Source organism: Pithys albifrons, chromosome 8, assembly GCF_047495875.1.
Source record: "Pithys albifrons albifrons isolate INPA30051 chromosome 8, PitAlb_v1, whole genome shotgun sequence".
In the NCBI taxonomy this organism is placed as follows: domain Eukaryota; kingdom Metazoa; phylum Chordata; class Aves; order Passeriformes; family Thamnophilidae; genus Pithys; species Pithys albifrons.
Window position 1 is genome coordinate 17618744 of NC_092465.1, and position 27604 is coordinate 17646347.

At 38.2% G+C, this 27604-nt stretch overlaps 1 protein-coding gene across 1 annotated transcript in view; it reads left to right on the forward strand.

The window, feature by feature from the left end:
• TANK (TRAF family member associated NFKB activator) overlaps window positions 1-11520 on the forward strand; it is a 28059-nt gene extending 16539 nt beyond the window's left edge. The window contains exons 7-10 of the mRNA XM_071561864.1: window positions 1190-1266; window positions 3393-3511; window positions 5137-5702; window positions 10033-11520. Coding sequence (XP_071417965.1) covers window positions 1190-1266; window positions 3393-3511; window positions 5137-5702; window positions 10033-10200 — 930 coding nt within the window. The 3' untranslated portion in view covers window positions 10201-11520. The remainder of the gene's footprint in view (window positions 1-1189; window positions 1267-3392; window positions 3512-5136; window positions 5703-10032) is intronic.
• The last annotated feature ends 16084 nt before the right edge of the window (window positions 11521-27604 follow it).

Sequence of the window (27604 nt, forward strand, 5' to 3'; positions counted from 1 at the left end):
CATTTTAAATTTCAGCATTGTATAATTCCTAGGAAATCGTCATAACGGGGCATAGGGAACACTATTAAACACATACTTGGTTAGTTTGTATGTTAATTATTTTATGTTATGTCTTTAAATTTTCGTATTTGTGAAAACTTCAAGAGTATCATTTCTGGTTTATAAATTTCAGTTGGAAGTTTTCACACCAAGACTGAGTTGATTTTTTTGTTTCTATGCCACCCTATTTTTGTTACAGAATGGCATCCAGAGTGCTATTCTGTCCTTGTAGAATGCAGTCATAGATATGAATCTAACCGTGTACACATATTTTAGCTAGTTAATTTAAAGTGAACACAGGTAAGGGTAGGAGCCCAGCAACACATGAGTTGTTGCTATTAAACTTCCCAAGCATTGCTTACCTTATTTTGGCAAGCACTTGTAACACATTAATAGGTATAAGGCAGCTCAAATGTGTCTACTGGAGATGCAGTTGCACTTCAGTGCAAGGTAAGACACCTGTAGGCTATGAATCTGTGGTTATAAGCGATGTATCAGCTTATACAGATTTCTAAGCTTGCACAGCTTAGAAATCAGCTGATTTGGCAGGGTGTGATCAAATTTGTGTCTGATTTGAAGCACATATGAACTACCCAGGCCATCTGGTAACAGGGCTCTACTGGAACTGCAGCTTAATGACTGGTTAGTATAAAAACTTTCCTTAATGACTGACAGATTTAAAACTATGTAATACTGAAGTGAACCACATGGTGGTAGTCAAAGTTAATGACTTATTTAAAAACCTGCTGGAACTCCTGACATATTAGCTTATGATGTGTTCATTGAAAATTTCAGTGAATAATTGATTTTTAAGTGCTAAAATAGCTGGACACCTCACTAAGAAGCTTATACCAAATACATAATCTTACCTTATACATGACTGAAGAGTTACAGCCAAGCAATATTCTTAGGACCAGTTTCTTTTCAAGGGAGTGTGAGCAGAATACTACACTGCGTTAAACTAAAACTGTTGAACTAAAAATAATGATTCCACACAAACAGTGAAAAACTGGTTTTGTCATTTTGTGAATGTTTTGATAGCTTCCAGCAGGACTATGTGAAGGACCCCATGATATTTTTATTCATATCAAGGTGAAGCCCAAAATTAATATGCTATAGTGTGCTCAATATTTTCATATTTTACTTCAAGGTGAAAAGTAAGAAAGTTGTTCCAGATAAGCCTGAACTATCTCTAGGGATCTCTGATATTTCACCTATGTCTGAAAGGTAACTACTTTTGCAGCATTTTTTAAATTTGCTTTTGTCTTTTCTATCATTAAATAAGACCCTCTTTTCTACAAAGTTCCATAACAAATGGATGGGGGGAAGTGGGGAGTGGGGAGCATCAAAGGTGAAAGAGCTAATGTGGGAAGGTCATAAAGCCATCAACTATGTGGACACATAGCTGTGGCTTTACAAGTATGTAGGGATTTGTTGGGAGGAAGCAAAATAGCCCCTTGGTTCACCAGGAGGTTAAACTCTAGGAAACAGCAATGGATGTTAATGCTAGGGTTTGAATAAGCATTAACTCCCGTGCATTAACTCTCTTCAGGACAGGAATGTACAACCATAATGGATTAACTGATGACAGCCCAGCAGAGAAGCCTGCTGTGCTGCTAGGAGGGGGTCTAATAGTCAGTATGAAGAAATAATTCTTGGCCTGATCCGTCCTGAGAGAGTTTGAAACCATGTTTATCTATAAGCTGAAGCCAACCAGTCCCCAGACCAAGGGACTAAAAGCTGTAGATTTCCTAAGCAAGTATTCCCTCTTCTGCCAGAAAAATATTGACCAAAGTCTCAGGTTTGCATTTTTCGTAGGATAGGCACTTTTAACAATTTTGCTGAGGTCAAGTAGAAGATTCTGTAAGTTGAGGTTACATGAGTATTAAGGGAAAGAATGGTAAATTCTTGCTGCCTCCTTATTCTTTTGCCCAGATGTCTGCTTTTGACCACTCCCAAATGTAGGCTACGTGAACTACATGGATCTTTAGTCTGGCTTACTACTCCTTTATGATAAGAAAAAGAGAAAATAAGACTGTGATGTGAGAAAGGATTGTTTGTCTTTACTGATTAATATCTAAAAAAAAACCCTTTACCTGTCTTCTGTCTCCCTGCTCTCAAATAGCTCCCTTACTTTACTGTTTTCTTGGAAAAAGGTATGTGACTGGTAAAATTGCTGGTATTACACTAGTAAGATTATAGTATCACAAATGTATAGCAAATTAAGATTGCCTCATCTAATAATACATATATTTTAAAGCTCTGATTAGAAACTTGAGTCTTTTTTAATTTGTTATTTATTGAAATATCTGAAAAAATCATCAGAATGTGAATGTTAACAGTTGCAACTTTAACTGCTTTTGCAGGTCTGTTTTTCAAATGAGATACAAATAGGCATTTGTGTCTTCAAAAAAGAAGCACAACGGAAGTTGGAACACAGCTTGATTGCATATGAATAAGCAATAAAAAAGGAAAATAATTCACTGGATTAAAGAAAAATCCTTTTTGAGGTCTTTTGATATAAAGATGCAAAAAAGGGCACAACTCCAACTTCACTTTTTCATCCTTGAAGTTGATTTTATAAAATATATGATAATCTCCTTAGAAATATAAATTACTCAGCAAGGTTATCAAAATTTCACAATGGAATTTTATGAATGCATCAATAACTGAGAAACATAGTGCCTTTGGGCAAATAAACTCACACCAACATGAACTATTTTTACCATTCTCGGTGCAGATAACTAAATACCAGGTGCCCACGTGATACCCTGGAAAAGATATAATAAAATGAATCCCTCAAAATAAAAAGAAAATGCATACAACATTGAATGAAACAGAGAGGGAGTTAGTTCACCAGCCCCTCTCCAAAATGCCAGGTAGACAGGGATGGAAAGGACAGTAACAAATGCTTGTGTGTTCCTTCTTCTGCAAAGCCTGAAGCACACAGACAACAATAATAAACAACTAATGTTCATAGTGACAGCATCTTATTTTCCCTAGAATGAAGTGGAAGCACTACCCTTGGGAAAGATAAACTGTTCCCCAAAATACCTGGAGGAACTGAAAGAAACATAAAGGCTGCATTTTGGGGGGCAGTCCTTGCAGAGTCAGTTCCTAAGTTCAAATATATGTGTGTATGATATGATTAAACAGCTCTTTGACAACATTTTCTTTTCCTTTTTCTGCTTGCTTTTATGAGAACAAAATTATGTATACATATGTTGAGGAACAAGATATCCAAGAAAAGTAGCTTATACTATTGTTTTTCTGTGGTTTGTGGGTGTGACTAGATTAAAGGTTGCAACAAGCTGAATTGGTTGACTCTTTTATTTACAATTTTGATCTTCCAGAGAGAATCTGGAGACTATTTTCCGGGACATGAAAGAAGAGTGTCATCAAATATGTATGCTAGCCAAAGAACAAACAAACCAACTGAGTAAATTTAAGCTAAAGCCAGAACCTGAAACTGGTAATATACTTAAGCTCTTATTGTGATTCAACTGTTTGAAAGCTTTGCTTTATATTTGAAAATACTGCAAATTGCACATACATAGAAGTACTTCCACTGTTTACCATCTGCCTTTTTCAAGTCTGTTCACATGGTGCTCAGTATTTCACCAAGAAAAAGCACCGCCAGTTTTGGCATTCTATAATGAATGCTCCAAATCACATGCTATAAAAGACACTCATCACATCAATGGCTCTTGTAATTGTTTTGTCCCTTGGAGTGAGAGGCAGGCACTTACTACATGTGATATCCCATCACACTGTGTGAATGACAGCACTTGCTTGCTTTTAATTTAGCCGTAGGTTCAAAAGATGTCTGCTATGAATGTCTCTGGCCCCATATCTGTTACAGGAAAAATGCTGGACTGAGGAGAGTCAGAGAACTTATTTTCTAGACTTTCTTGTGCAGACTTTTGAATACTGTTTTCTTGTATGGGACAGGAGCTTAATCCAGCACTTTCTGAAAACAAAAGAAAGGCTTGATTTGTGCTGCAACTATAAGAGATCCTGGATGTCCAGTTCTGCTAATGCTTACCTTTAGTGTAATGTAAGCTACCTTGGGTATTCCCTACTAGCTTTTAATAGTAGGATCAGACTCTTAACTAATTTCAATGAACACCTGCCAAACTCACACAGTTGAAGCAAAAGATGCTGATTTCAGCACTTGCTTTTAATTTAGGTCATCCATTACTGTAGTTTTGTTACATGAAGTGCTAGTGTGTAGCTTGTGGCTTCAAACTGCTATGCTGAACTGTATTATTTTATTTTGATTGTACGTTAATAGCTTTGTTTATAACGGGTGGGAATTTTGGAGATGTGAGTTTGGCAACTTACTTCAGAATAGTTTTGGTTTCCCTGAAGAAGTGCCTAACTCAACTGTGTGAAAAGCTACGCCTGATATAGATTTAATCTGTTTGGTGTCTGTACTTCTGTGTTCCACTTTGCTGCAATATCTGAGTGATGTCAGAAGGCTGCTGTACAATCTATGTGTATTGAAGTTATTCTCTCTCCTGATTAGGAATAACCATATATGTTATTATCATTTTTGTTAATAAAGTGCTGAAAATGAAGGGGGAATTCTCAAAACAAGGGAAAATATGGTCCCATTTCTGAAGTTATTCAGTTTAAATATTTAACTAATTTGGAAACCAGTGGGAGTTTGGTACCTGAATACCTTCTAAAATCATGCTCATGGTGCCTAGCAAGTTCTTGGCACTGTGTGAAATGGTTTGGGTTCCAGCTTTATTTCTGCCAGAACATCCAGTAAATATATGCAAGTATGTGTTAAGAGTATGGGACAACATAATTTTCAATAAAATGAAAATGTTTATAGCAATAAATCAAAGAGAAATAGAATTCCTAGAACAGAATTATTTCCATTTGTTTCTGTTCTGGTAGTTTTTGTGTCAGAGCTAATGTTTTTGAAAAAGACCTACACCTCAATCTGATTTTAAAGAGAAAAAATAGCAGTTAAAAAAGCCAAGAAGGAAGATCAAAAACCTCTCAGGAAAATTACCCCCAACACCACATCTTTAATAACTATACTTCAAGGGACTATTTAATGTTTTCTTCATTTTTTCTTCACAGAAATACAGTTTTCCATGCCGATACAGTGTACTGATAAAACTGATGAACAAGCAGAAGAGCTTTTTAAGCCTCGGGTTATAAAGGATATAAATAGAGGTGCATCATGCATCACATCTATCACACCAAGAGGAGTGGGCCAAGATGAGGACAACAACTCTGTAGAATCACTTTCTAAATTTAATGTCAAGTTTCCACCTACAGACAATGACTCTGCTTTCTTGCAGAGCACTCAGGAAAAACCAACAGTTCCTTGTATCAGTATAGCTGAAAACATGCTTCAGGATCATCATTTTAACCTGGAGCACAGAGACCGTGCTGTTAACCTCAGTAAATTGGAACCTAACTCATTTGAAGCTCATGGCATTGATCTCATGACCTTAACTTCTGTTGACAAAACAAACCCCCCAGATCAGACAAGCGTGCCAATAGAAAATATCCATGACAAACCATGTTTAAAAACAACAGACAGTGGTTTCGCATTTGTACCCAAGCACACAAACCAGGGTGTACCTGAAGTAATTTTTGATTTAGAATCTGCTGGAACAACCATCAGAGGTCCTCATCAGGTATATTTCTATAAATACTGTACCTTTCAAAAAATGGTAATTATTCAGACACACACTTTGCAAAGAGCTTTGAGATAGCATTAATATTTTCTATGACATATCAGTCTTTTTTTTTAAGACAATATCTCTTGTCACTTCGTCTTCCTAATACTGGTGTATGTGTACAAGTCACTTTTCCAGTGAAAGGGCAGGAATTTAAACAGACGTAGGCACTGGGTGCTTGTACAAATTTCAGTTCATATAGATATTAATTGCTTCTGTATCTATTTCAAAGCTGTCATTAATCGTAAGTTGCCCCATAGATTGCTTTCTTTGTAAACTTGATCTCAGTTGAATAGGGCACATATTTGTTTTGTTTTTCGAGTACAGCAGAAAATATGAAAAATGGACTAATTAAAAAGCTGAATAGATAAATACTTCCACTATGCTACTTTTTATCTCAATCTGAAGTATAAACAACATCCTATTCCTCCCCTCTAAGAAAACTTAAATTATTTCATCGTAGGAGGAAAGCATATTCATTTTTTTGAATGAAGGAAAATTCGCTAGAATACTTTATTTTAGGTTTATGTGGCTAATTTGGGCTTGAATTTCAGTTGTAACGTGAAGTCCATAAGAGCTTCTGAAAACAAGGCCCAATTGCTGTAATGCAGAAAAACATTTTGGCAGGTTCTCATGCTCAGGATTCTGAATACTTTGCTTCTTTTGTGTAACATCCTGTCTCAGCTAAAGCTGGAAAAAGTATGGAGCTTTTTTCTTTGTTTGTTTTTTCTGTGGCTTTTGTTGCACCTTGTGAAAGGACAGGTTTTCAAGAATAAGCAAATAGTGATATTTGGGAAGTCTCTGGGAGTGTATTTCATATATTTTTACTATTTACATTGGTGTAGTTTTGTGGTCTTACCTAATGATGAGGTACATGCAGCAGAAGAGCTCTACCTCTCTATTTGGCCCCTGCATGACACAGAAAACTAGCATTTGGAAAGTGTTTGTAGGATGTGATAGCTTTATTATTTTCTTCTCCTGTAATTTACCCAGTCTAGTTTAATTTTCTCTCACAAACCAGTTTTGCATGAAAATTTTTAAGCATGGAAAGTTTGCTCTTCTTCATCATCTTTGCATCATCTTCATCTTTGTCTATATCATCTTTATATTTTAAACTATAAGCCTGATTTTTCAAAATATATTTTAAACATCTATTTATAATGTAGGAGATTTCAATTCTATACTAACTTATTAATCACAATTTATTGTCCTTTATTTTTCATTGAGTCCTCAGTTCAAGTTGTGACTGAGTTAAAGTAAAACATTTATTTTATTGCTAGTAGAGTTGCTGTTGAACTGTGAAGCATTCACTCTATTGCTTGTTACTATTCTCTTTTTCTGTATTGCTTCTCCAGCTTGTTCTTTTACTAGTTAGTCTGTGTATTCATTTTTCAATAGATGGCACCCTGCATTGTACATTACAGCAAGTGAAACAGCTGGTATGTGGTTATAAATTCATAGGGGAGTGTGCAGCTTAAAAAGTACAGGACAGTGGTTGAATGGCAATAAGCCTTTGATTGCTGGTATTTCTGCAAAATAAGGAAATTAATTTGGAGCCATCATTTAAAATGTGAAGGATTACTTTGTAGAGAAAAATGTACTAATGCTATCTCAGAGAAAAAGAAAGCTAATGGTGAACTGTTTCAGTGTTTGTAAGTCATATCTACAATAGCACTGCCTTGGTTAAAACGTTGTATCTTATCCACAACCTTGTTTGAAATAAGCCAATATTACTTTAGAATCCATTAAATGTACATCTGTGTATATCAGTATATTTATACTGATATACACCTTTATTCACCTACCTTCAAAATAGGTTTCTAAGTATTTTTTCCCAGTGAATTGGACTCAGCTCTTGTGGATTTTTTCTGACTATTAATTGTGCTAAAGATGTGATTCACAGATAATATAAATGTAGATTAAAATACTGGGTTTTTTTAAAAAGTTACTTGTATACATGCCCTTTCCACTGTGTTAACTTTAGCAAAATTTATGCATAAACTTTTTCTTAGTATTTTTGCCACCTTTCTAAGGGGTAGTTACCCTGCTTACAGCTTCTGTCATCCCTTCCAGTGTCGAAGCTCCAACAGCAAGAAATCATATACCTCTTTTTTTTTGCTACCATAGATAAAACTTTCAAGTATTTACTACATATGTTAACTTATAAAATGGAAAACCCCATAAATGCAATAGATTTGGCAACAGTAAGTTCTTGGAACTGCTCTCACTTGGTGTAATAAATTTAGCTCTTTCCTTCTATGTGGATACTAAATCTAAAAACTCAAGTACTGTTTTCTTAGGCTGTAATTTAAAAAAAAAACGTGACTGAAAAGAGCAGCAGATTAAAATAAACATGGATATTAGTGAACCTAGGATTTTACAGACTACATTTAACAGAAACTTTCATATAGATGCACGTGTTTATATGTATTTGCAGCTTGAGGGAGTTGTTTCTGTCAAAAATATTTCTCAATATGTTCATGATTTTAACAGCAATAGTCTAATAATCTTAATTGGAATATTAATGTTTTTGAAATGGAACACCTGCTTAAATAGATCCCTATTTTGAAAAGGGCATAAAGTACATGCTTAGCACTCAAAGAAAGAAATGGATGTTTACTGCCTTCATCTGTGGGTTGCTGAATGAATACCTCCCCCGTTGTGCTTCCAAGATGAGAAATAGTTTTTACAATACTATTTTCTCTTTTTTTCAAATGGTGCTTTATATCATAAGATATCAGAAACAAGTAATTCTAAACACATTGTGTTCAAGTGTGTTAACTTACATTTAAGAGTCTAGATAAATTTAATATGCAATTTACACCAGCAGCATACAATAAGTACTCTTTGAGCTGAAAAAAGTGGTGTGATTGCACTTAATTACTAATTAGTCAATTTAATTATATGGATTGCTGACCATAATGAAAGACAGTAAATCTGCTGTTGCTATGTGATAAGCTAAACACTGTTTAAATACAAAACAGACAGGAAGAATAGACTCCCAAGAAGTTTAGGGTGGTTTAAAAAAGAAGGTTTAACCACTATGAAGGCCAGGTTAGTTGTACAGTGGGTTACCATGGGAGGATTAAACAACAGATTCTAACTATTTGACATTATGAAATTGGAAGAAGAGCTAAAAATTAAAAATCTTGGGTAAGTATCAGTAGCAAGAAATTTAAAACTTCTAGAGAAACTACTTTCTAAAGTATTCTGCTTGCAGAAGTGAACCAAAAGAGAAGAAAATTGAGCCAAAAAAACCCTGTAGGGTGCTCTTCTCTTCTAGGTTCCAACCCCACTTAGAGCTCATACCAGGTTGCTACCATTCTGTCTACTTTGCAGTCACAACAGTATGCATTTGGTTTTCAATTTACTCAAAACCTGATTTTCTTGGCCATATAACATAACTATTTACTTGATCTTGTGTTGCTAATATTAATGAAACTTAATTTTTACCTTTACTTAGAAAGCTGATAGAAGACTTCTTGGTTCCTAGTTGGTATGATTCTAAATAGTGTACATTTAGTCTCCAGGCTTGAGTTGCCTTGAATTCCAGCGTCAGATAAAGAGCCGATAAAGAGACTTGCTGGCTTTAAACAAACTAGCTCAGGGACCAAGAGCAGTGCAGCTGCTGAACCAAATGCTGCATAGTTTGCAGAATTGCCTGAATGCATGGATATCTATTCACATGGTCCCAGCAAGTTTGAGGCTGTCATGGCAGAAGGAATCCCAAACCAGGTTATTTGAGACACATTTACATTAAAATGCAGTCCAACCAAATAAGTACCTTAAGCCATATGACATTGCTGTAATCATTTTATAAATAAACTGAAAACTAGTTATGTGTCAATAAGAATGGAAATAAAATAAGAATCATATTACCTCTGTACAATAAAATAATTCTAAGGTAAAAATGTATTTTCTCATTTCTGTTAAATGACTATTGTGTACTATGACTTCTACAGTAAAATACTGAAGTGTAATGTTGGAGAAAAGCTTTGGTATGTATCAGACTGATATTACAGACTTCTGCTTATAGCAGTATTTATCATTAATAGGTACCAAGGTATTTTAAGTGTTTGCAAGGGTAATGTGTTTATAGAACTTTAAAAACTAACATCCTATCTTGTTTTTTTTAAAACAAGAACTCTCTAGTTAATGTCTCTGGTGAGGCAGATGTAAAGGATACCTAATTTAAAGAGGCAGGTATTTTTTTTATATAAATATAAACTACAACATAATGTAAACCACATGGTAAACCACAGCAATAATAATTTTCTGTTTCTTTTAGCTCATTTGGCAGCCTCAAGACAATGATTTGTTGGCACAAGCTTATGCAGACTCTGAACTGAATCAGTGTGGAATATGTGAATTCTGTCGAGAAGTTTTCCCACCATCTCTAACATCTAAGGAAGATTTTCTTCGTCATCTGAATTCCCACTTTAAAGTACAGTCTTAATGTATGAGAATTCAGTGGTTCACTGTTTTTGCATACTTTTTTTTATTCAGTAGATATGCTAAGAATTTAAGAATTAAGACTTCTTGTGACAAGAACTCATGACTGAAATTGTTTGTCAGATAAGCACATTTTTAGTTGTCTTTTGAAAATGAAACTAAGTCACTCAGTACTGTAATTCACGTTATTGCTTGTTATGCTTCACTATTAACTTCAAGAGTGATGGCAAGCCCTTTTTTTTCCAATTAATCTTTGCCTGGTAGGCCCAGAGTGATGACTATATTTATGAGTGTAGACTTGCAGTATTAATGCCTTAATCTGACTGGCAAAATTGGTGTAATGCTAGGATTTTTTTTTTTTTTGCAATATCCAATGATGTGATTCTCCTTGAAGTAAACAAAAAGAGAAATAAGCTCTCATTTTTCATTTCTGTTACAAAATTTCTAAATTTAACTTAAAATAGTGAACTTCTTAATTCAGATTCTTGTCAAATTATCACAGTGACTGAATGCCAAGTGTGCCAGAATTAGAATAGGCTTATTCACTAGTAACCTAAAGGAATGGTTGGCTTTCCCTGGTGAACTGTTTACTAGAGAGAGTAATCAAAAACAGCACATAAATTGTCCTTTTACCAAACCATAGCAGTAATGATTTTGTGAATAACAGTTAAATGTTGTAAAAAGAAATAATTATCTTGTTCATGTACCCTTCTAGCATTAATAATTACTAAAAATGCTTTCAGAAAAAGGTTGTGTCAGTATGAAGGATAGAAAAGCTTACATTCTCCCTAAAATGAATACTACCAAAGATTATTTGCCTTTCCTTCTTGTCTGCTATGAAGGATTGCTCAAGTCTGGTACAGACTAGAAAGACAAAAACATAATCACCTAAAGCTCAGTAACTTAATTTTTAACCTGAGTATGCTTAGCAGCTTTCTCAATGCAATTAAAATTTGTGTTTAGTTGAAACATTGCAGTCTGATAAAGTTTGCACATTTTCTGGAGTTATTGATACCAAATCAAAAAGTAGGGGGGGGGCCAAAAATTTTAAATTAATGATAAAGGGTGCTTGCTTTTTGCATTTGAATTGAATATAGGGTTTAGTCTTGATATTTGATAATTAGCATTAATGTTTTCGTAACAGCAAAGGACAACTTTCTCTTTTTAAAGGTTTGTTCTCAGGTGACAAATTTCTGGAAGAATTAACACCTGCATCATTTTTAGAAATGGATTTTTCTGCAATTATTTTCTCTATTTTAAACATGTCGTGTTTGTGACGGGTTGTCAGCAGAGTATACTGTAATAAACAGCGGTGTACAGTGCATGTCTGCTACATGACCTGGAGAAAGAGTTTGTTACTATTCAGGGCTGTAAACCCCGCGCCGGTCCGGAGCGCTGAAGAGGTGGTGTTCGGCCCTGGACTCGCCGTGCGGCATGTGAAGTAACTCCCCAGAGAGCACGACTGGGGGTGGTTCCCGGGAGAGGCAGAATTTCCAGGCATGGGAGGAGAGAAGGGTGTTCGCACATCTCCAGCCAGCCCGACACACAACACTGACTCGTCTTCTCAACCGTGAAATTCGAGTTCAGAAGCTCACGTTATTAAGAGATGAACAAACTGCGAGCTACCTTTGAAGAAAATAAAGTCATCTGTTTCTCCCCCCTCCCCGCCCTCCATGCGTGGATGCGTTTTCCCCAAGAGTCCTTGTGCTGGCAGAGCAGGGAGTCCTGCTTCGATATCGAGCCCAGCGCCGGGCCACGGCTTTCGTAGGCTGGAGGCCACCTGGGGTGCCCCGCAGCCCCGGGGAGGGCGGAGGAAGTGGGACTGACCAAAGTCTTGTCGACCCGCAGAACCCATCCATCTCCCACTGTGAGCTCCTGCCTAGTGCGGCGTCTTACTAAGCTCTTTAATCCTGCGTGCGTAAAACTGTTGCTGCCTGAGGGCATCGAGATAGGCTCACCGATCAGACCACTGCGAGGGGTACAAGACTAGTTTATAAATAAATAAATAATTCTCACGCTGAGCAGTTGTGAGCGAGTCGAAGTGGGAGGCGTGTGGGCCCCATTTATGCAGCTTTCCTGGAGGAGGCTGTTGCTGCTAGCACGGACATCTGCTTTATTACACTCACCAGAGGAGGCTCAGTATTTCTCCCCTCCTCTCCCTCTTCCCCATAAGTGGAGGTTGAACCCAAATGGAGAGTAGAATTTCATTAAAAGTATTAAATATGGTGGAAGGAACTTGAGAGGAAAGGAGGAGCAGCAAACTCGTGTCAAGGTGCACTACCGAATGCTTCTTGTCTCAGAACCAGCGGAGCCTCTCCCGGGGCACCCCCGGGCCTGGAGCAGTTTCAGGGCTCCCGTCCGACTTCTCTTGTCACCCCGCGCCGCGCTGACGGTGAACCCCCCCTGCCTACAGCCACCGCGAGCGAGGAAAACCCGCTCCGGTTTCCTGTCGGGAAGTCTCTGAGGGATGCTGCGGCGTACGGTTGCCTCAGCCTGCTGCGAGGGCTCAGTGCCGGCGGCCGGGCAGAACACATGTAGCTCCTCTGTCTCTCCGGCTCACTCGACAGCTGCTCGTAGCTCCAGTAATTAGACTGTCAGTGCTTGTTAGAGGAGAGGAAAACGCTTCTATGACAGATTCCACGAGTCCTCTGTTTTTTAAGATCTCGCAGAAATCACCAGAGCATTAACTGAGATCTCTTATTTCTCTAGAATCAGAAGGGAAGAAGTTCCCTATGCCATCTTGCACTCCAATCAGATCTCTATTCCGACTCCCATGAAACAGTGAATTCACCCTAATGGGCTTAGGAAGTTACCTTTATTCCCTGCCTAACTGAGAGAAAGAGAAAGCTTCCTGCCCTGTAAACTTACTTCTAAAATCCCTTCCTTATATGGCTGTCTTTAAAAAGGTACCAGAATTGCAGCCTTTTCTCCATTAACTGAGTGGAGGAGTCGCTCAACACACACCTCCTTCCACATCCGAGATAATATTAACTCAGAGGATGCTCAGGAGAGGCTGTTCCTTCTTAAGAACAAAAGCACTGGAGGATCAAGCCGAGTTGCTTCTCCCTCCACCCGTGGTTCACTCAGCAGATGAGCCTCAGAGGAGGCGATTTCTTTCCCTTCCGACCGTGCATTCCCCTTTCCCCCGCAATCATACAAGGTTAACTCAACAGAGGAGTCTCAATCCAAATGGCAACTGGGATTGCATTAAAAAAAAAAAAAGAGGAAGGGGGAGAAAAAATCAGAAATAGGGAAAGAAAAGAGAAAAAGCAGCAGGCTGATTACGAGGTGTCAAAACTGCCAGGAGCAAGAAGGTGATAGCAATCAGGGGTGAGAAGAGTGCGCCATTCGTGCGGGGCAGCTAATTATCCGTCTCATTTGAGAAGAGCAGCATTCGAGGCAGCAGCGTTCGCCTGCTGAACGGTGACAGATTGGCGCGGAGGAGAGGGGAGGTGTTAAAACAATGGAGCCGGGCTTGCGAGCGCTGCTGCATGCTAATCAGCGCGGCCTCCTTCCTTCCTTCCCTCCGCCTGCCTGCCTGCCGCGATCCCTCCTTCTCGCTGGCCGCATGGCAAGCCCTACGCGATCCGGCCCCTCCGCAGCAGGCGGCACCGCACCCGGCATAGGTGGTAACCCAGAGGGAGTTCCAGCGGGACCACTCAGCGGGGCTGGCGGCACCCGGGGGAACCTGGCAGGCTAATGGGTATCGGTGGCAGATATGAGACCTGGCCCTTGGCGTCCAGGAGCCCGTCAGTTTGCGTCCTCGCAAGGTGTAAAGGCAAGGAGCTACTCGTTTAAGTCCTGCGGGTTCTTTGGGCTTCCTCCCTGGCGCCCTGATCCCCGCCAGAGACCTGACGATAGCCGGCAGCGCAGCAGGTTGCCCAGTAAGAGACAATCTATTGCCGCACCCCAGACGAGGCCCGCAAAGGTGAGGGAAATGCAGAACTGTGCCAATTACCGACGGACTCCGGGGGCTCCGTTGCCCTCTAAGGGCTGCACAAGCACTGGAGTCCGGAATGCTAAACGTGTAGTAAGCAAGTGGTCCAACCTCTCTTCTGCCACTGCCTTTTGCCTCTTGGATTGCTTGGCCTTGCAAGCCTGAGTGACTGCACCTACACACTGTGCACCTTGGGAGGAGGTACAAAAAGAGCTAGCCCTCCCTCGGACCAAGAAAAACCATTCCCATTCACAAACAGCGCAACAAAGTCTGCAGAGCCAGCGGAAATGCTTCATGTGCGATCACTTTGGCCCTAGCCTTACCAGAAAGTCTATGCTTTACAGGACTCACGGGGCAAACCCTAGGGCTGGAGCATTAGCAGCCCAGCTATAGGAAGTGCTTCACTCTACCAGGGAGAAGCAGAGGAATGAGCGTTGGAATGTTTACTCTCCAATATTTCTCAGTTTCCATTCCATCCTGCCCTGAAAGATTTTTGATTACTATACACTTCAAAATAGTATTTATTACAGATTTACATAATCTGTATGTTTTATGTTAAGGCAATAACACATTGATGCTGTACTACTGAAAGGAGTTAATCTAAACTATGTAGTGTCTGCTGTAACAGAGTTCCAACTAAAACATATCCTTGTTTCCTGGCACTGACAAGTAACACATATCCAGAAGGACATTGCCCAGCACTTTAGGTACGCTGCCAGGTGAAACCATTGCTTGACTCCTGAACCTTCACTGGGTTATGGATCAGCACTTGGCCAAATTAAATGATACGCGTCTGTGTGTAACCTCACATTTAATTTAACAAATGTTATTTCAAATAGCATGTGCCTGGTTTATGGCAGGATTCATGGGGATGTGCAAACACTGAAAGCAAATGAACTGGTTGAGGCCTGAGGTAAGCAGCATAATAACTCAGGTTGAATGTTATTTAAAATAGATTTGAGTGCATGTACAGCTAGGCGGTAGTAATAGCATTTAAATTTTGTTATTCTAAGTCTGTCGTTGAGTGTACTTGATGAGATTGTCCATGAGCATACAGATGGTGAGATTTTCATGCTTCTGTGGCATACTGACATCTCAGGCTGTAAAAATAAATTCCCAGATCGCTGCAATACCTAAGAAATAGAAAAATGTATTCCACCTTAACGCTCTACGTTTGAATGCTTTATGTTTTAAGAGATTTTATATACTAGATACACGTCTGTGCATATTGGGAAGACTGATTTAGTGGATTTACAGTATAAAGCAAAATTCGAGATAAACTCTGTGCCCTTTTTTATGTACCTCTGAATTTAGATATATGGGGGATGAAGATAAAAACTTGCCCTTGCTATTGGGGGGGGGGGGGGGGGGGGTTTAACAGTATGTAAGGATGAAAGGTGAAAAGAGTTTTCATTAGGTCAAGTTTACTTTTCATTAAAAGATTTTTTGATTGTTTCTTCCTTTCATGTGATTTTTCAAACTTGTCACAAAGTGATATATCTATTTTGATGTTTTATGCTGCACTTCAAAGGTATTTGTATCAAAGATGAATGCCGAGACATCTTCTTGAATAAAACTTTTTTCCTGCCTAAGAAGCCATAGTGTGGACCGATCCATAGTGTGGACCTGTTCAGCCTGGAAACCAACACTGATATTGCTCATAAATAGCCGAGGTAGGCCACCCTCATTGATTACTGCCTGGCCACAGACAAGGTGCTATGCTTATAGAGGTCTCTGAGCTGACCGAATTAAAAATTTTAAACAGTTATATATAGCAAGGTGATATGGTGACAATGAGCTAAAAGAAAAACATTTTGCAGGGACAACTATACAGTTTAAAAATGTTTAAAATATTCAATTGGTGGAAAAAATACCTACTTGTAAAAACGTGTGTATTTTCATTATGCTTAATTTGCCATTCAAAACAAGTTTTTCTTAATAAGGTCTATTGTTTCTATCTGTTTTGTGAAATGTAATACGTGTGAGACAGAAAGCAGACTCGGAATGTGAATGAGTCCTGTTTTCTCTTCCTCTCTTTCTTTCTTTCGTTTTTAAAATTCAATTTTATTCATATTCACAGGGATCTTTAAGTTGAGGAAAGGATTAATGGAACAGGCATGACATTCCTGAGGTTATGATCTGAAAAGATGAAACATGAAATCTTATCTGCTAGTCCTTTCCTATATCTTATTTCTGTGCAATATAAAAGTGTCCATAAGCAAAACACTGTATAGTTAATAGTTATGTTTTCGCTCTCAGCAGTGACACAAGCTTTGTCAGGTTTTCGCTGTTTGTGTGGTTCATTAAAATACTTTAATAAATGACTCTTTGTTTTAAAAAATCACCACACTATCACCCGAGCAAAAACATCTATATCCTCCTAATTCTGCAGTGTCAAAAGTACAGTCTCTCAGGGCAAAAGGTTACGGAGCCTTCATAAAGGTTTCCCATCTGTCATCAAGTGCGACATCAAGCCCTCTAGGTGCTGTGAAAGTCATTTTCTTCGGAATTCTCCAGCCCAAAGATGCCATCCTCTTAATTACGAGCATTTGAGATAAGGAACGCCACTGAATTCCCTGGAGATGCACAGAAGATATGCAAAAATAATCTCTTCTCTTGCTTTTCTGCCAGGGCTTCTGTACCTGCCCACAAACTACTCGGCTCATTTGCTAGGTAATGATGGATGAAACAAGGCAGCCCGTACAGCTGCACTGCCGCCCCTCCTGACATTGCTGACATGCAGTCTTTCAAAGTTTCCTCTTTATAATTGACCACCAGCAAAGGAGTAACAGATAATGGTTGGGGTTTGGTAATTTTTTTTTCTTTTGAGGGAGGGTGGTGGTTTGCTGGGGTTTTTGTTTGTTTTAATTGATCAGCTACTCTTCTCGCCATCACAAGCCTCCTGTACACGGGTTACTCCACGTATACGGGATAACGGCATGAACAAGTCCTTGAGATTGCGGACTGTGAGACTGTTAGAACATCTGCTTATAACAGTTGCCCTGAAAAAACACAGCAACTATTCTTGAGGTCAGTGTGCATGCAAAAGAGTATACGGACAGACGGGGTGTGGAGTCGAGCCTTTGTGTGACAAGCCCGTGCCTGCACAGCAGAAAGTGAGCCTCTGGTCGCGTGACAATCCTATCTACAAATGTCCATTAGCACTTTTTCCATCGGTGACAACCAGGTGAAAGGCCATCCGACCTACCAATTTACCAACAGTAGAGTGCTGGAGGTTTCTATGGGGTTAAAGGGACTACAGTAATTGGAGGAAGAGGTACAGAATGTGAAGTGAGCACTGAAAAAATTACTGTAGTTTTATGCAAGTTCTCTGCCAGTACGGAACCAGCCCAGTGGAACTAGCTGGCTGCAGTGATAGCGTTCAGAGGTCACACAGACCTGGCGATGGATACCTCTGACAAGGCTTCGATAGTGTTGTAAATCCGAGCAGTGTAGACTACATTTTTAATATGTGGAAACATGTACATAACTCTGGACATAAGGGTGGGGGCGTAGTAAAAGCCACGTCCAAGCTCAATAGGATCACTGGAGAGAAACCTCGGGCTCCATGCCATCCGAGATGTGAAAGCCCACAGAGACTCAGCAGCCAAAATCACATACACTGATTTTTTAATAGAGTTCTTATCCATGTGTCCATTTAACTACAGTTAATACAGATCATGATAGATTCCCAGTTGCCTCAAGTGATACAAGACAGAAGCAACAGGAATATCCCTAATTAGAACAGATTCATCTGATTTCTTTATTTGGAGAGTTTAGTGTCCCTAAGGATTCAAAGAATGAGGGAAGTCTTACAGCATAAAGCCACCAGGTTTAGACCTCCTCCTGCCCAAGGAATAGGAACAGGAGCTTTACCTCTCCCATTAATACTTCCTTCCATTCTTATGTATGATTTCTGAAATCTCCTTCAGCACACTGCTCCCTGCATTTCTCTGAAGTTTTTATTCCATATGATTTTGTGTATACACACATGCATTTCAGGCAAGAAAATTCGAGAATACATAGCTGGAAAGTAATATGAAATGTTGTATCAGTTAGTTATGAAATATCTTCCTACACCTTAGCAAGGTATTAAGAGTTGTCATTTTAAAATATACTTCGTGTTGTGATAACTTGGCATTACATACCATGATTGCAAGTGCAGCTCTTTGAAGACGTGTAGTAACCTGTGAATGCCTCTTCTAAGAGAAGAAAATGCTGTAAGCTTTACAAATTCTTTTAAAGTTAGTTTCGGTTTACTTTTTTAATTATTACTACTTAAGTGTGTGCATGTTGCTTCTTTCATACAGAATAGCAGGGACATCAAGGAATACTCACTGACGCTACAAGCACAGAAAGAAAAGGCAGCCCCTTCAGTGTTTTTCGACTTCACCATCCAGTGGAAAATGGATGCAAGACCTGGAAGGTGATGCAATTCTCAGACTTGTCAGATCTCTTACGGGATTCAAGGGAATCATATGGCCACCAAATCCATCTTCACTTTGATTTAGTCAGTCTGTCATAGAGATCACCAGAAAAAGGTATCACCAGAATGGCAGAACAGCAATTAACTAGCCCTTTGCGTGAGGGTAGCAAGGTGATACGGATTATAAAACTCTCACAGCATTTCAGAAGGTCTGTATTTCCCACTGGGCCTTAGTGACTTTTCCATTACAGAGTGAAGAAAATGGTTACTATAAGAAAATGCTGGTGAAGAAAATGTTACTATGTAACAGGCTGGTTGTGTCTTTTGTTAAAGACTTTGCAATAAATAACAAAGAGTGGATTTGCTTGCTTACTGTCCTCTAAACTGGTACCTTTCCTTTTGTGACATTCCTGAGACGAAGCTAGGAGGGCATTAACTTTCTTTTACATAAAATGTTCGTGGTGTGTGTGGGTGTGTTTGTGCTGTGAGGGGAAGTTTCTTTCTTTAAAAATAAAACTGTTCCTTGATTTTTTTTTAACCAAAGCTAAAGGGACACATCCCCTTCTTTGTCTTCAGAAGAAACGGCAGAAAGTTTGAATCTTCTCGCTTTCTCTTCCCAAAATAAACACCTTATTAAGATCAGGTGTGTGATGCCCTGAAAAAATGAGCAACAGCTTTCAGGTCCAACACGCACAAAAAACCACCCTATTCAAAATATTTTTTAAGAAACAGATTTATCTCAGCCTTCATATTTACAGTTGCAAAGCTGCAGTAAAATACCCTTAAACTGGGTTCCTAAAGTTTTATTTGGTGGCATTTTCTTAGGTTAAGTGTTCACAATGATGAGATGCTGTGAGCAACAATGCAACTCCCATAGAGACCTGTGCCTGAGAGCTCTGGTGAACAGTTCAACTGCCATATCTGCTATATAAGAGGCTGGGATGTACACTGGACTGACTTTATCGTCTTATTTAAATGTGATGGTTTTCTCATTTGTTGCATTGTTTGTATTAATACGAATATCTTGTTATGTTTGTTTTGTCTCCTGGGAGCCAATAAAGCTGTGAAGTTTTTCTTTACACCAAATGCAGCTCTACGGGCGATCAATCAATGGGTAGTTTTTGGATAATCTGCGAGAGTGAGAAATCTAATAAAGCAAGCAACTAAAAAAGGAAAACAAAGTCTATTTTCTGTTAGGTTAGCTACGTCAGGAGTCAGGCTTTCCACCATGCCTTTTTAAGATATTTAAGCAGCTACATTTAACTATCAGGGCAACACCTCGCTAAATTAACTTTCTGACTTACAAAGGAGAAAGTTTAGACATTGTGACCTCGGCAGCAACGTGGGTGACTTCCTCGTACAATTAAATTTACTTTGACACTTGCATTTCTCCCCACCTCCTCCTCCGCAGTGGTGTATGAAAACACACTAATGCGAAATAAGGACCAATCACGAAGTGAGAAAACAAAAAAGTGACATTTAAAAATTACTATTCCTTCGCTACACCAGGTATAAAGTTAAGAAACAGGTAGACGAAAACGATATATTTAGCTTCCAGGTCGCAACAAGGTCCATAGGAAACTGTACCATTTAATTTCAAGGCAGCAGTTCTCTTATCACAACAAAATGAGTTATCAACAGATCAAAATAACAATCTGAATTATCTAGCATTAGTGGCTGAACTGAACAGCCCCAGATTACGTGATGAATTGTTAAATTGCGGAAGCATTGTTTTGGAATTGCTAATTAAAAAATAAGTAAACCCCCATGACTCTGAATATGACAACTGAAAATATCCACAAATTATTTAATAAATGAAGCGTCTAACAACTCTAACACTTCCTGCTCGCCTTGTTAATAAATGTAATTTGAGGTAGATTTAAAAAATCTCCCATCTAAACAGTGAATTCATTACACGACGTTCAGATCTCCAGATGCCTATGGACTCCTCGGAATTAGGTGTTAAATAGACAAAAGTGAACCAAACTGCCTTTAAAAGCACAGCATGACCATGTAATTCTTTTTCCAGTTTGTGGTAAAAAATGATGAAACTTCTTTCCAAGTAGCTATCACCCAGATTTAGTGTGAAAAGTAGTGTAATTGTAATTCACGCCATCAGGGTCTATCACTGATAGACTATCAGCTGTTCTGTAGTTAGGAAGGCTTTCTTTTCAAATAGGAAAGCTGCCAAGTGCTCTGTGATACCTCCAGCAAGCTTATCGGATGGAAGATCGGAGCCAAAACAGCAGCTGCACACATATGCAAATTGGCAATTAATAGTATAACATTCTGGGGAGGGTTTTTTGGGTTTTTGTTTGTTTTTTGTTTTTTTTTTCCCTTGGGTTTTTTTTGTGGCTTTTTTGTTATTGTTGTTGTTGTTGTTTTGCTATGGGAAAATATAGCAGAGCTACCTTAGTGTTAACCTTAACAGTGACAGGGAACTTTTTGACTGAGCGGCCAAAGAATATTTACCCTCTGGAGAGACTTTCACTCTTTTAGTTTCTTCCTTCACACAAGGATCAAAGCTTTGTTGTCCTGCCGAGTTTGTCTCCATTATGAAAGTTAACTTCAGGAGCTTTAAAAAAACGAGGGGGATACCTTTTAGCTGCAACTCTCGAAAGCAGGGAATCGTGGCAATTCACGCTTCCCTCCGCCTCCCAGGAAATGTCAAAAAAAAAAAAAAAAAGGAAAAAAGTTAGGTAATTTTGTTTTTTGTTTAGGACGCTTGTCCTGCTTCCTGAAAAGATGTTCCTTGTTAAATGGGACTCTTAGGACCGCGCATTTGTTATGGATACTCTAATCACTGACAAAGTAATTGAAAGGATTAGTATCATATATTTTCCCCAGCCTGCCGCAGCAAACCAGCTTGCTTTATTTAGCCCAGCATGTATGAATGCAAGAATTCCAATTAATGCAGTTGCTTGCTTTAGTCAGAACATTGCCTTTCAAAGGATCCTCACATGATCCTTTCCTTGTAATAGGAGGCTTGAGCTGGAAAGGCTTTGCAAGGCTGCTGCATTTCACACCAGCCTGTCCCCAACGCTTTCCCCAGTGTGTCTCTTCTCAGGAGAGCGTGGGGTGATTAACTAATGTTTTCGATAATCTGTAAATTCTTAATAGTCTTATTTTCACAATTAAGTATCTCATCGTATTTAGGATTAGGATTCTTCACGAAGGCAGGCCAGAAAGTTTGCTTCTATCCAGAGGCAGGCGCCTCAAGAAGCGATTTGCGTGGCACGGCTTGTGCTGCGCCCGCCGTGCGGCGGGAGCTGCCTCCGACCACTGCCACTTCTGCCATCTTTTTCCGCGGCCACGTACACTCCGGTGTTAATATTTTTCCATTTTCTGACTCAGTAATTGCACTCTCAGTTGGAACACCGCCTCGTTCCCGCCGCACCGCTCCGCTCCGGCGACACCGGGCGCTGTTTCCGCGGGCTCTGCGGGCGGACCCGCTGCCGGCGCCGCTCCAGCCGCGCGCGGCGCCGCGGCCCCTCCCTCCCCTATCCCCATCCCAGTTCAGCGGCGGCTTCCTAAACAGCACTCGGGAATTCCGACACACAAAGAATGCACGCTTAGATTTAGAGGCTAATTCTGCTCCGTCTCTTTCCATTATCAAATCAATATCGCACACAACTTAGAGGAAAGCGGGAGTATAAACCAGATCCATATGCTCTGGTTTTCGGTTGGAAGTGAAATACATACACATTTATTTTCATATATCCTTAAAAAGTCTTAGAGAGGGACATTTTTTTTTCTTGAAATACCATGGTCGTAACAGCATGATACGAATTCTTCGCCTGAAATTGACTACAGCAAAAGGAAGGCAAGCTTGACCAAAACATCGATTCAACCAGACACAACCAGGGTATTGGAGGATATTCAACAAGCAGTGTTTACACTCAGATGGGTTCCCATCTCCATGCTTGTCTGGATTATTATGTGTGATGCCTTTTTCCAGACTGCAACACCTTTGTCGATCCACTCTTTTATTTACTCCAGTATCTCACAAATATATAGAACCCAGGCATTATATAGAAATGCTGCAGTTTAAGTTTGTTTAAAGCTTTGTAGTATTTACCAGCATCAATATCCCAAAGTTTATATAAAGTACCATAGGATCTGATAATTTCTCCCATAAAATCATTTGCTTTTCAAGTTTTAGATTGGATAAAGAATGGCCTTGAAGTCTTCTCCTGAATATATGTTTGTATAAATATAAATAAAACATTTTGCATTCATACAACTCCTTTGCTTCTTTGTTTTAATGATCACATAAATATATTAATCAGATAACTTTAAGGAACACACTTAGATAATATTGAACACTTAATTTCAAACCATGTAAGGTATAATCTAATCAAAATAATTCTGTTGTTTACAGTTTCATATAAATCAACTGTATTCAGGAAATTCAGAACAAAAATAATGGTATTATTTTCATTATTAAGGAGAAGAGGATTTGGGCCTTCATCCTTAGTGCACTTCATTAAAACTGTGTACTGGAAAACATGTGGTGCTATACAACAGCATGCACTGCTTGGAGACTTCAGTGACATCTGGACTTACAGAACACAACCTCTGTCAACTCTGGGTTATGGTTTCCACATAATTGTTACCTGGGAACATTTGCATTAGATATAGATGCACATACAACTGTGCAAACAGCAAATTGTTTTTGCTGAGTACTCTGCTTTTAGACATTTTTATGTGTTCATTTATTTCCCTTTAGAAGATAACATCATGGTGGTTTTTTGAATTCTGGTCTTCAGATAAAATAAAGTGGGGCTTATGACCCATCTCCTCATAATTTTAAATCTGTTGGCAAAGTTCAACCCATTTGACTGAGAAATACATATTAAGGTAGTGGGGTTTTTTTAATTTTATAATTAAGAATAAACCTGCTAATAGTATGTGAAAGGCCCAAAGAAGCCAACCATTATTTGCTGTATTTGGCAACAGTTGGTTGACCAAAAAGCCCATGAGCTCCTGGAGCAGTCTTACCATGTGATTCCTCTTACGTAACTGGCAGGGCAGAATTCAAAACTAGAGGTTAGGGGGAAAGTCAAAAACATTCTGTGGCTGTCCTGTTAAAGGAACAGAGGATGTCTTTGTCGTTTTAAGATAGAGAGGTAATGTAAAGATCACTGAGAAAATGGGAGTAGGTAGGTGGATACAGGAAACAAAACTATAACAAATCAATTTTAATATTAACGGAACAGCTTTTCGGTATTTTAATATCTCCTTATTGGACTATTTTCCCTGGTCCTGAGACAACAGGTAAGAAAGACAAATAATTCACAGTGAATTTCAGAACTTTGCCCACCAAACCAGTACCAATTTTTGTGTTGCAGAAAGCAATTCTTTAATTTCTACAACAGTTCATTGGGGCAGAAGATAATTGGGTGTACTTTTACAAGTACATTCTCCATGCATTACTAAAGAGAAGCTGTGAACAGCAACAGTTGAAGAGGGAAACAAGTTAGTTAAATGTGACGGTAAAAGAAGAGTCACAGTGCAGTAGGCTATCTATGTTGGCAATTTTCATTTAGTTTGAGAGACCAATGCAGAAGACTGTTTTCTTACTTTTGTTTTCCTTAAAATGTTTAAGCACTTTAGTAGTGTAGAGTTTCCTAATGTTAAGAGGTGATACTATATTGTTGCATTTGAGGGATGTGAGTTAACCGCTGTGGATGAAATTGCTTATGAAATTCAAAACAAAACCCCAAAACCCAACAAAAACAAAAACAGGAGAAGGCAGAATTCTGTAAAAGAAGAGCCACAAGAACATTTTCTAGAATATTGCCTCCTTGGAAAACACAGATGCTCCTCAGTAAGAGTTAACTTCAGAACTGGATTTTAAGAGAGATATATATAAAGAAAAGTAAGAGAAAGAGAGAAAGAGAGAGAATGAGAGAGAGAATGAGAGAAAGAGAGAGAGAAAGAGAAAAGAGAGAAAGAGAGAGAATGAGAGAGACAATGAGAGAAAGAGAGAGAGAAAGAGAAAAGAGAGAGAGAGAATGAGAGAGACAATGAGAGAAAGAGAGAAAGAGAAAAGAGAGAGAGAAAGAAAGAGAGAAAGAGAAAGAAAGAAAGAAAGAAAGAAAGAAAGAAAGAAAGAAAGAAAGAAAGAAAGAAAGAAAGAAAGAAAGAAAGAAAAAGAGAAAGAAAGAAAGAAGAAAGAAAGAAAGAAAGAAGAAAGAAAGAGAAAAAGAAAGAAAACTATACACAAGAGTAACTAAGGTGGGACAAAACCAACATTTCTAGATAGTATTTGCAAAATATGGCAATAATCCTAAGAAAATTTTGAATGTACAACTCAATATATAAAGACACATCATCCCTACATAACTGACAATTAATCACTTCTCGAAGAGCGAGTAATGGCAAAGGCATGATACAGCATACAATGCTTACTAACTGAAAGCAAGAACAATATTTCCATTAGTTGTAGGACTGATACTGCATATATCTGTCAGATTTAAAGGGGCATACCCTACATCGTACAAGAAAAAAAGAGTATTATAAACATTTCACCTTAGAGAGACCTGAACTGATTGGGAAATGTCATAATAGGAAAAATCCCACTTTTGTATGATCTGCAATACTGGAACTGGTCAGATGTTCACGATATATTGCTCACCAAGAAACTGAGCCCAAGAATTATTAAGTTTTTGGTGAATAACTTTGAATAATTAATCCTTCTGAGAAAATCACAATCTGTTCACCAAGAGTTCATGAAAAAAACAAGGTGAATAATTCATTATGAATTATTTGACCAGTTTTAGCAATGAGATTCTAAATCTGTCTTCTTATGGATATTAACCTCATTAATACTACTCAGATACAATGCTTCTGGATAATTAAAATTATGCAACACTGCCCATCTAAAATGATACAATTTAAGATTCTGAGTTTCTTTTTGTAAATACTTTGGAAGTAAGTCTTTATTTATTAAATTTTTAAAAGGCTCTGTGTACCACTTTAGAAGTACTTGTAGTCTTGGAACAATTGATGTAATAACAGAACATTCTTAAATAAGAAGAAAGTCTGACAGAAGACAGATCTAAATGTTTAAAATTGTCTGAGGTCAACTGCTATAACACATAGCTGAGGGTCCAATTTTATAGTTAAGATGTCATCACTCATGAGTTTTAGGTAATTTCTGAGTATGCCTAATACTGCACTGAGAAACAGAGCTTCCACAAACGTGAAAGAAATCATGTTCAGATTCATAGTCATAGTCATAAAACATTATTAATAATTATTATCAACAGTTATTGTGCAATAATTTTAAAAAGTTTCAAGATTAATTTAAAGTTGTTCTAATTTGCCATCCTAAATTAACACATTTAACAATTACTACACTATTTCTGTTCAATTATAAACATGACATTGTTTTAAATTAAAAGCTAACGTATTCTGACAATTCCAAAGCAACATATAGCAGACTATCCAATTTCGTTACTTAAAGCTGCAGTTTCAGGATACTTCGAACTGCTCTATATCAGAGCTGCCTCTGTGCTGTGTGTTGAGTGTCTCTGCTTTCTCTCTTGCATCAGCAGTAGTCTTGGGATGCCACTGTCCCCCCACTGCCTTCCCACAGAGAGAGGTTGTTTCATTGCAGAATACTGTTCAGGGGCAGCCTGACAATACAACTGGGTTGATCTAAAATTAAGTCCCTATCAAAAGAAATTATCCATCTTCTATTTTGTTTCCAAACCTGGCTGCATGCTTCCCTGGCATAGGTATTGATCTGACTGCATAGAGAAGCCAAAGAGAAAGAAAATCATATAAAATACTCTTCTTTGGAGTAGTAGTAGGCCATAGAGCTACAAGACATTCAGTTTAGTCAGATGAATGAAGGTGCCAGTGAAAATGCTGGAGAAGAGCACAGCAAAGAGAGCTCAAGGGAAAGCAGTGGTAACATATGGCCAAAAGTAGGGTTTGCAGCAATCAACATTTAGATTGGCTTCAGCTTCAGTGGAACCACAGGCTTGGATTTACTGTAAATAAGATCTAATTCTGAAGGAACTTCCTCAAAACAAACATAAGGCAAGTCAATCCACACTCCTCCTCTAAGAAAAAGAAACCCAGGCACATCAATTACAGCAATAGTAATAGTAATAGTAACTTACTTCATCTAATGTACTTTCAGCCACTCGGCGTACCTCATGTGAACCTACAAGTTGATTATACTTGGTGCTGAACTGAATTTTACCTGTGCAAGATTTAATCTGACCCTTCAAAGAATGTTTTTAAAACATTCAATTGTAAAGGCAAAGCTATGTATTTTTAAACTGTTTACTATGTGCAAATACACATCATAATACTTTGAAATGTCAGAAAAAGTCTATCAAAAGAATAGCTCTTTAAGAATAAATTTTTCATTTAAATAATTCTGAAAGTATTCCTCTGTTGGGTGCTATGATGTTAAAATCAGTTTATATATTAAAAAACTCTTTACTATATACTATTTATATACATTGTCAATATTTTCAATACTACTGCTAAATTTGAATATAAAATCTGAGATTATGTAAAGAGATAAAACTTTAAAACAGTTTTCTTCTTGATTTGGCATTAAAACATATACAACATTACATAGCAAATATGAAAGACAATCCACAGTCTGACAGCTAAAAATTATGCTAATAATTATTTTTCATTAAAAAATACAGCTAAATTGTCAGAGCAGCGTGTTGGCAGAAGGCAAAAGTGTGTAAAGGTGGGACTTGATTATGTAGTTCCTATTTACACTAATCATTCAATTGCATATCAATTCTAGGAATTCTCTTCTTATTAGTTTAGTATTAGGCTTTTTATCTTTGATGTATTTTAAACTGGAATTAAAGAGTGACTGATCTCTGCCAATTCTCTCAGAGGTGGCATTCATAAATGGACTCTTCCCAATTTAGTTTTTTTCTGCACTGTGTTAAAGAAGGAATTTATATTATAAAACAGAACTGCAGCTGTGTAATACTAATGGCAACACACTTACTACTGCAGCTATATTATTTTTAGTGGTCTAATGTTTTAGTCTAGTGT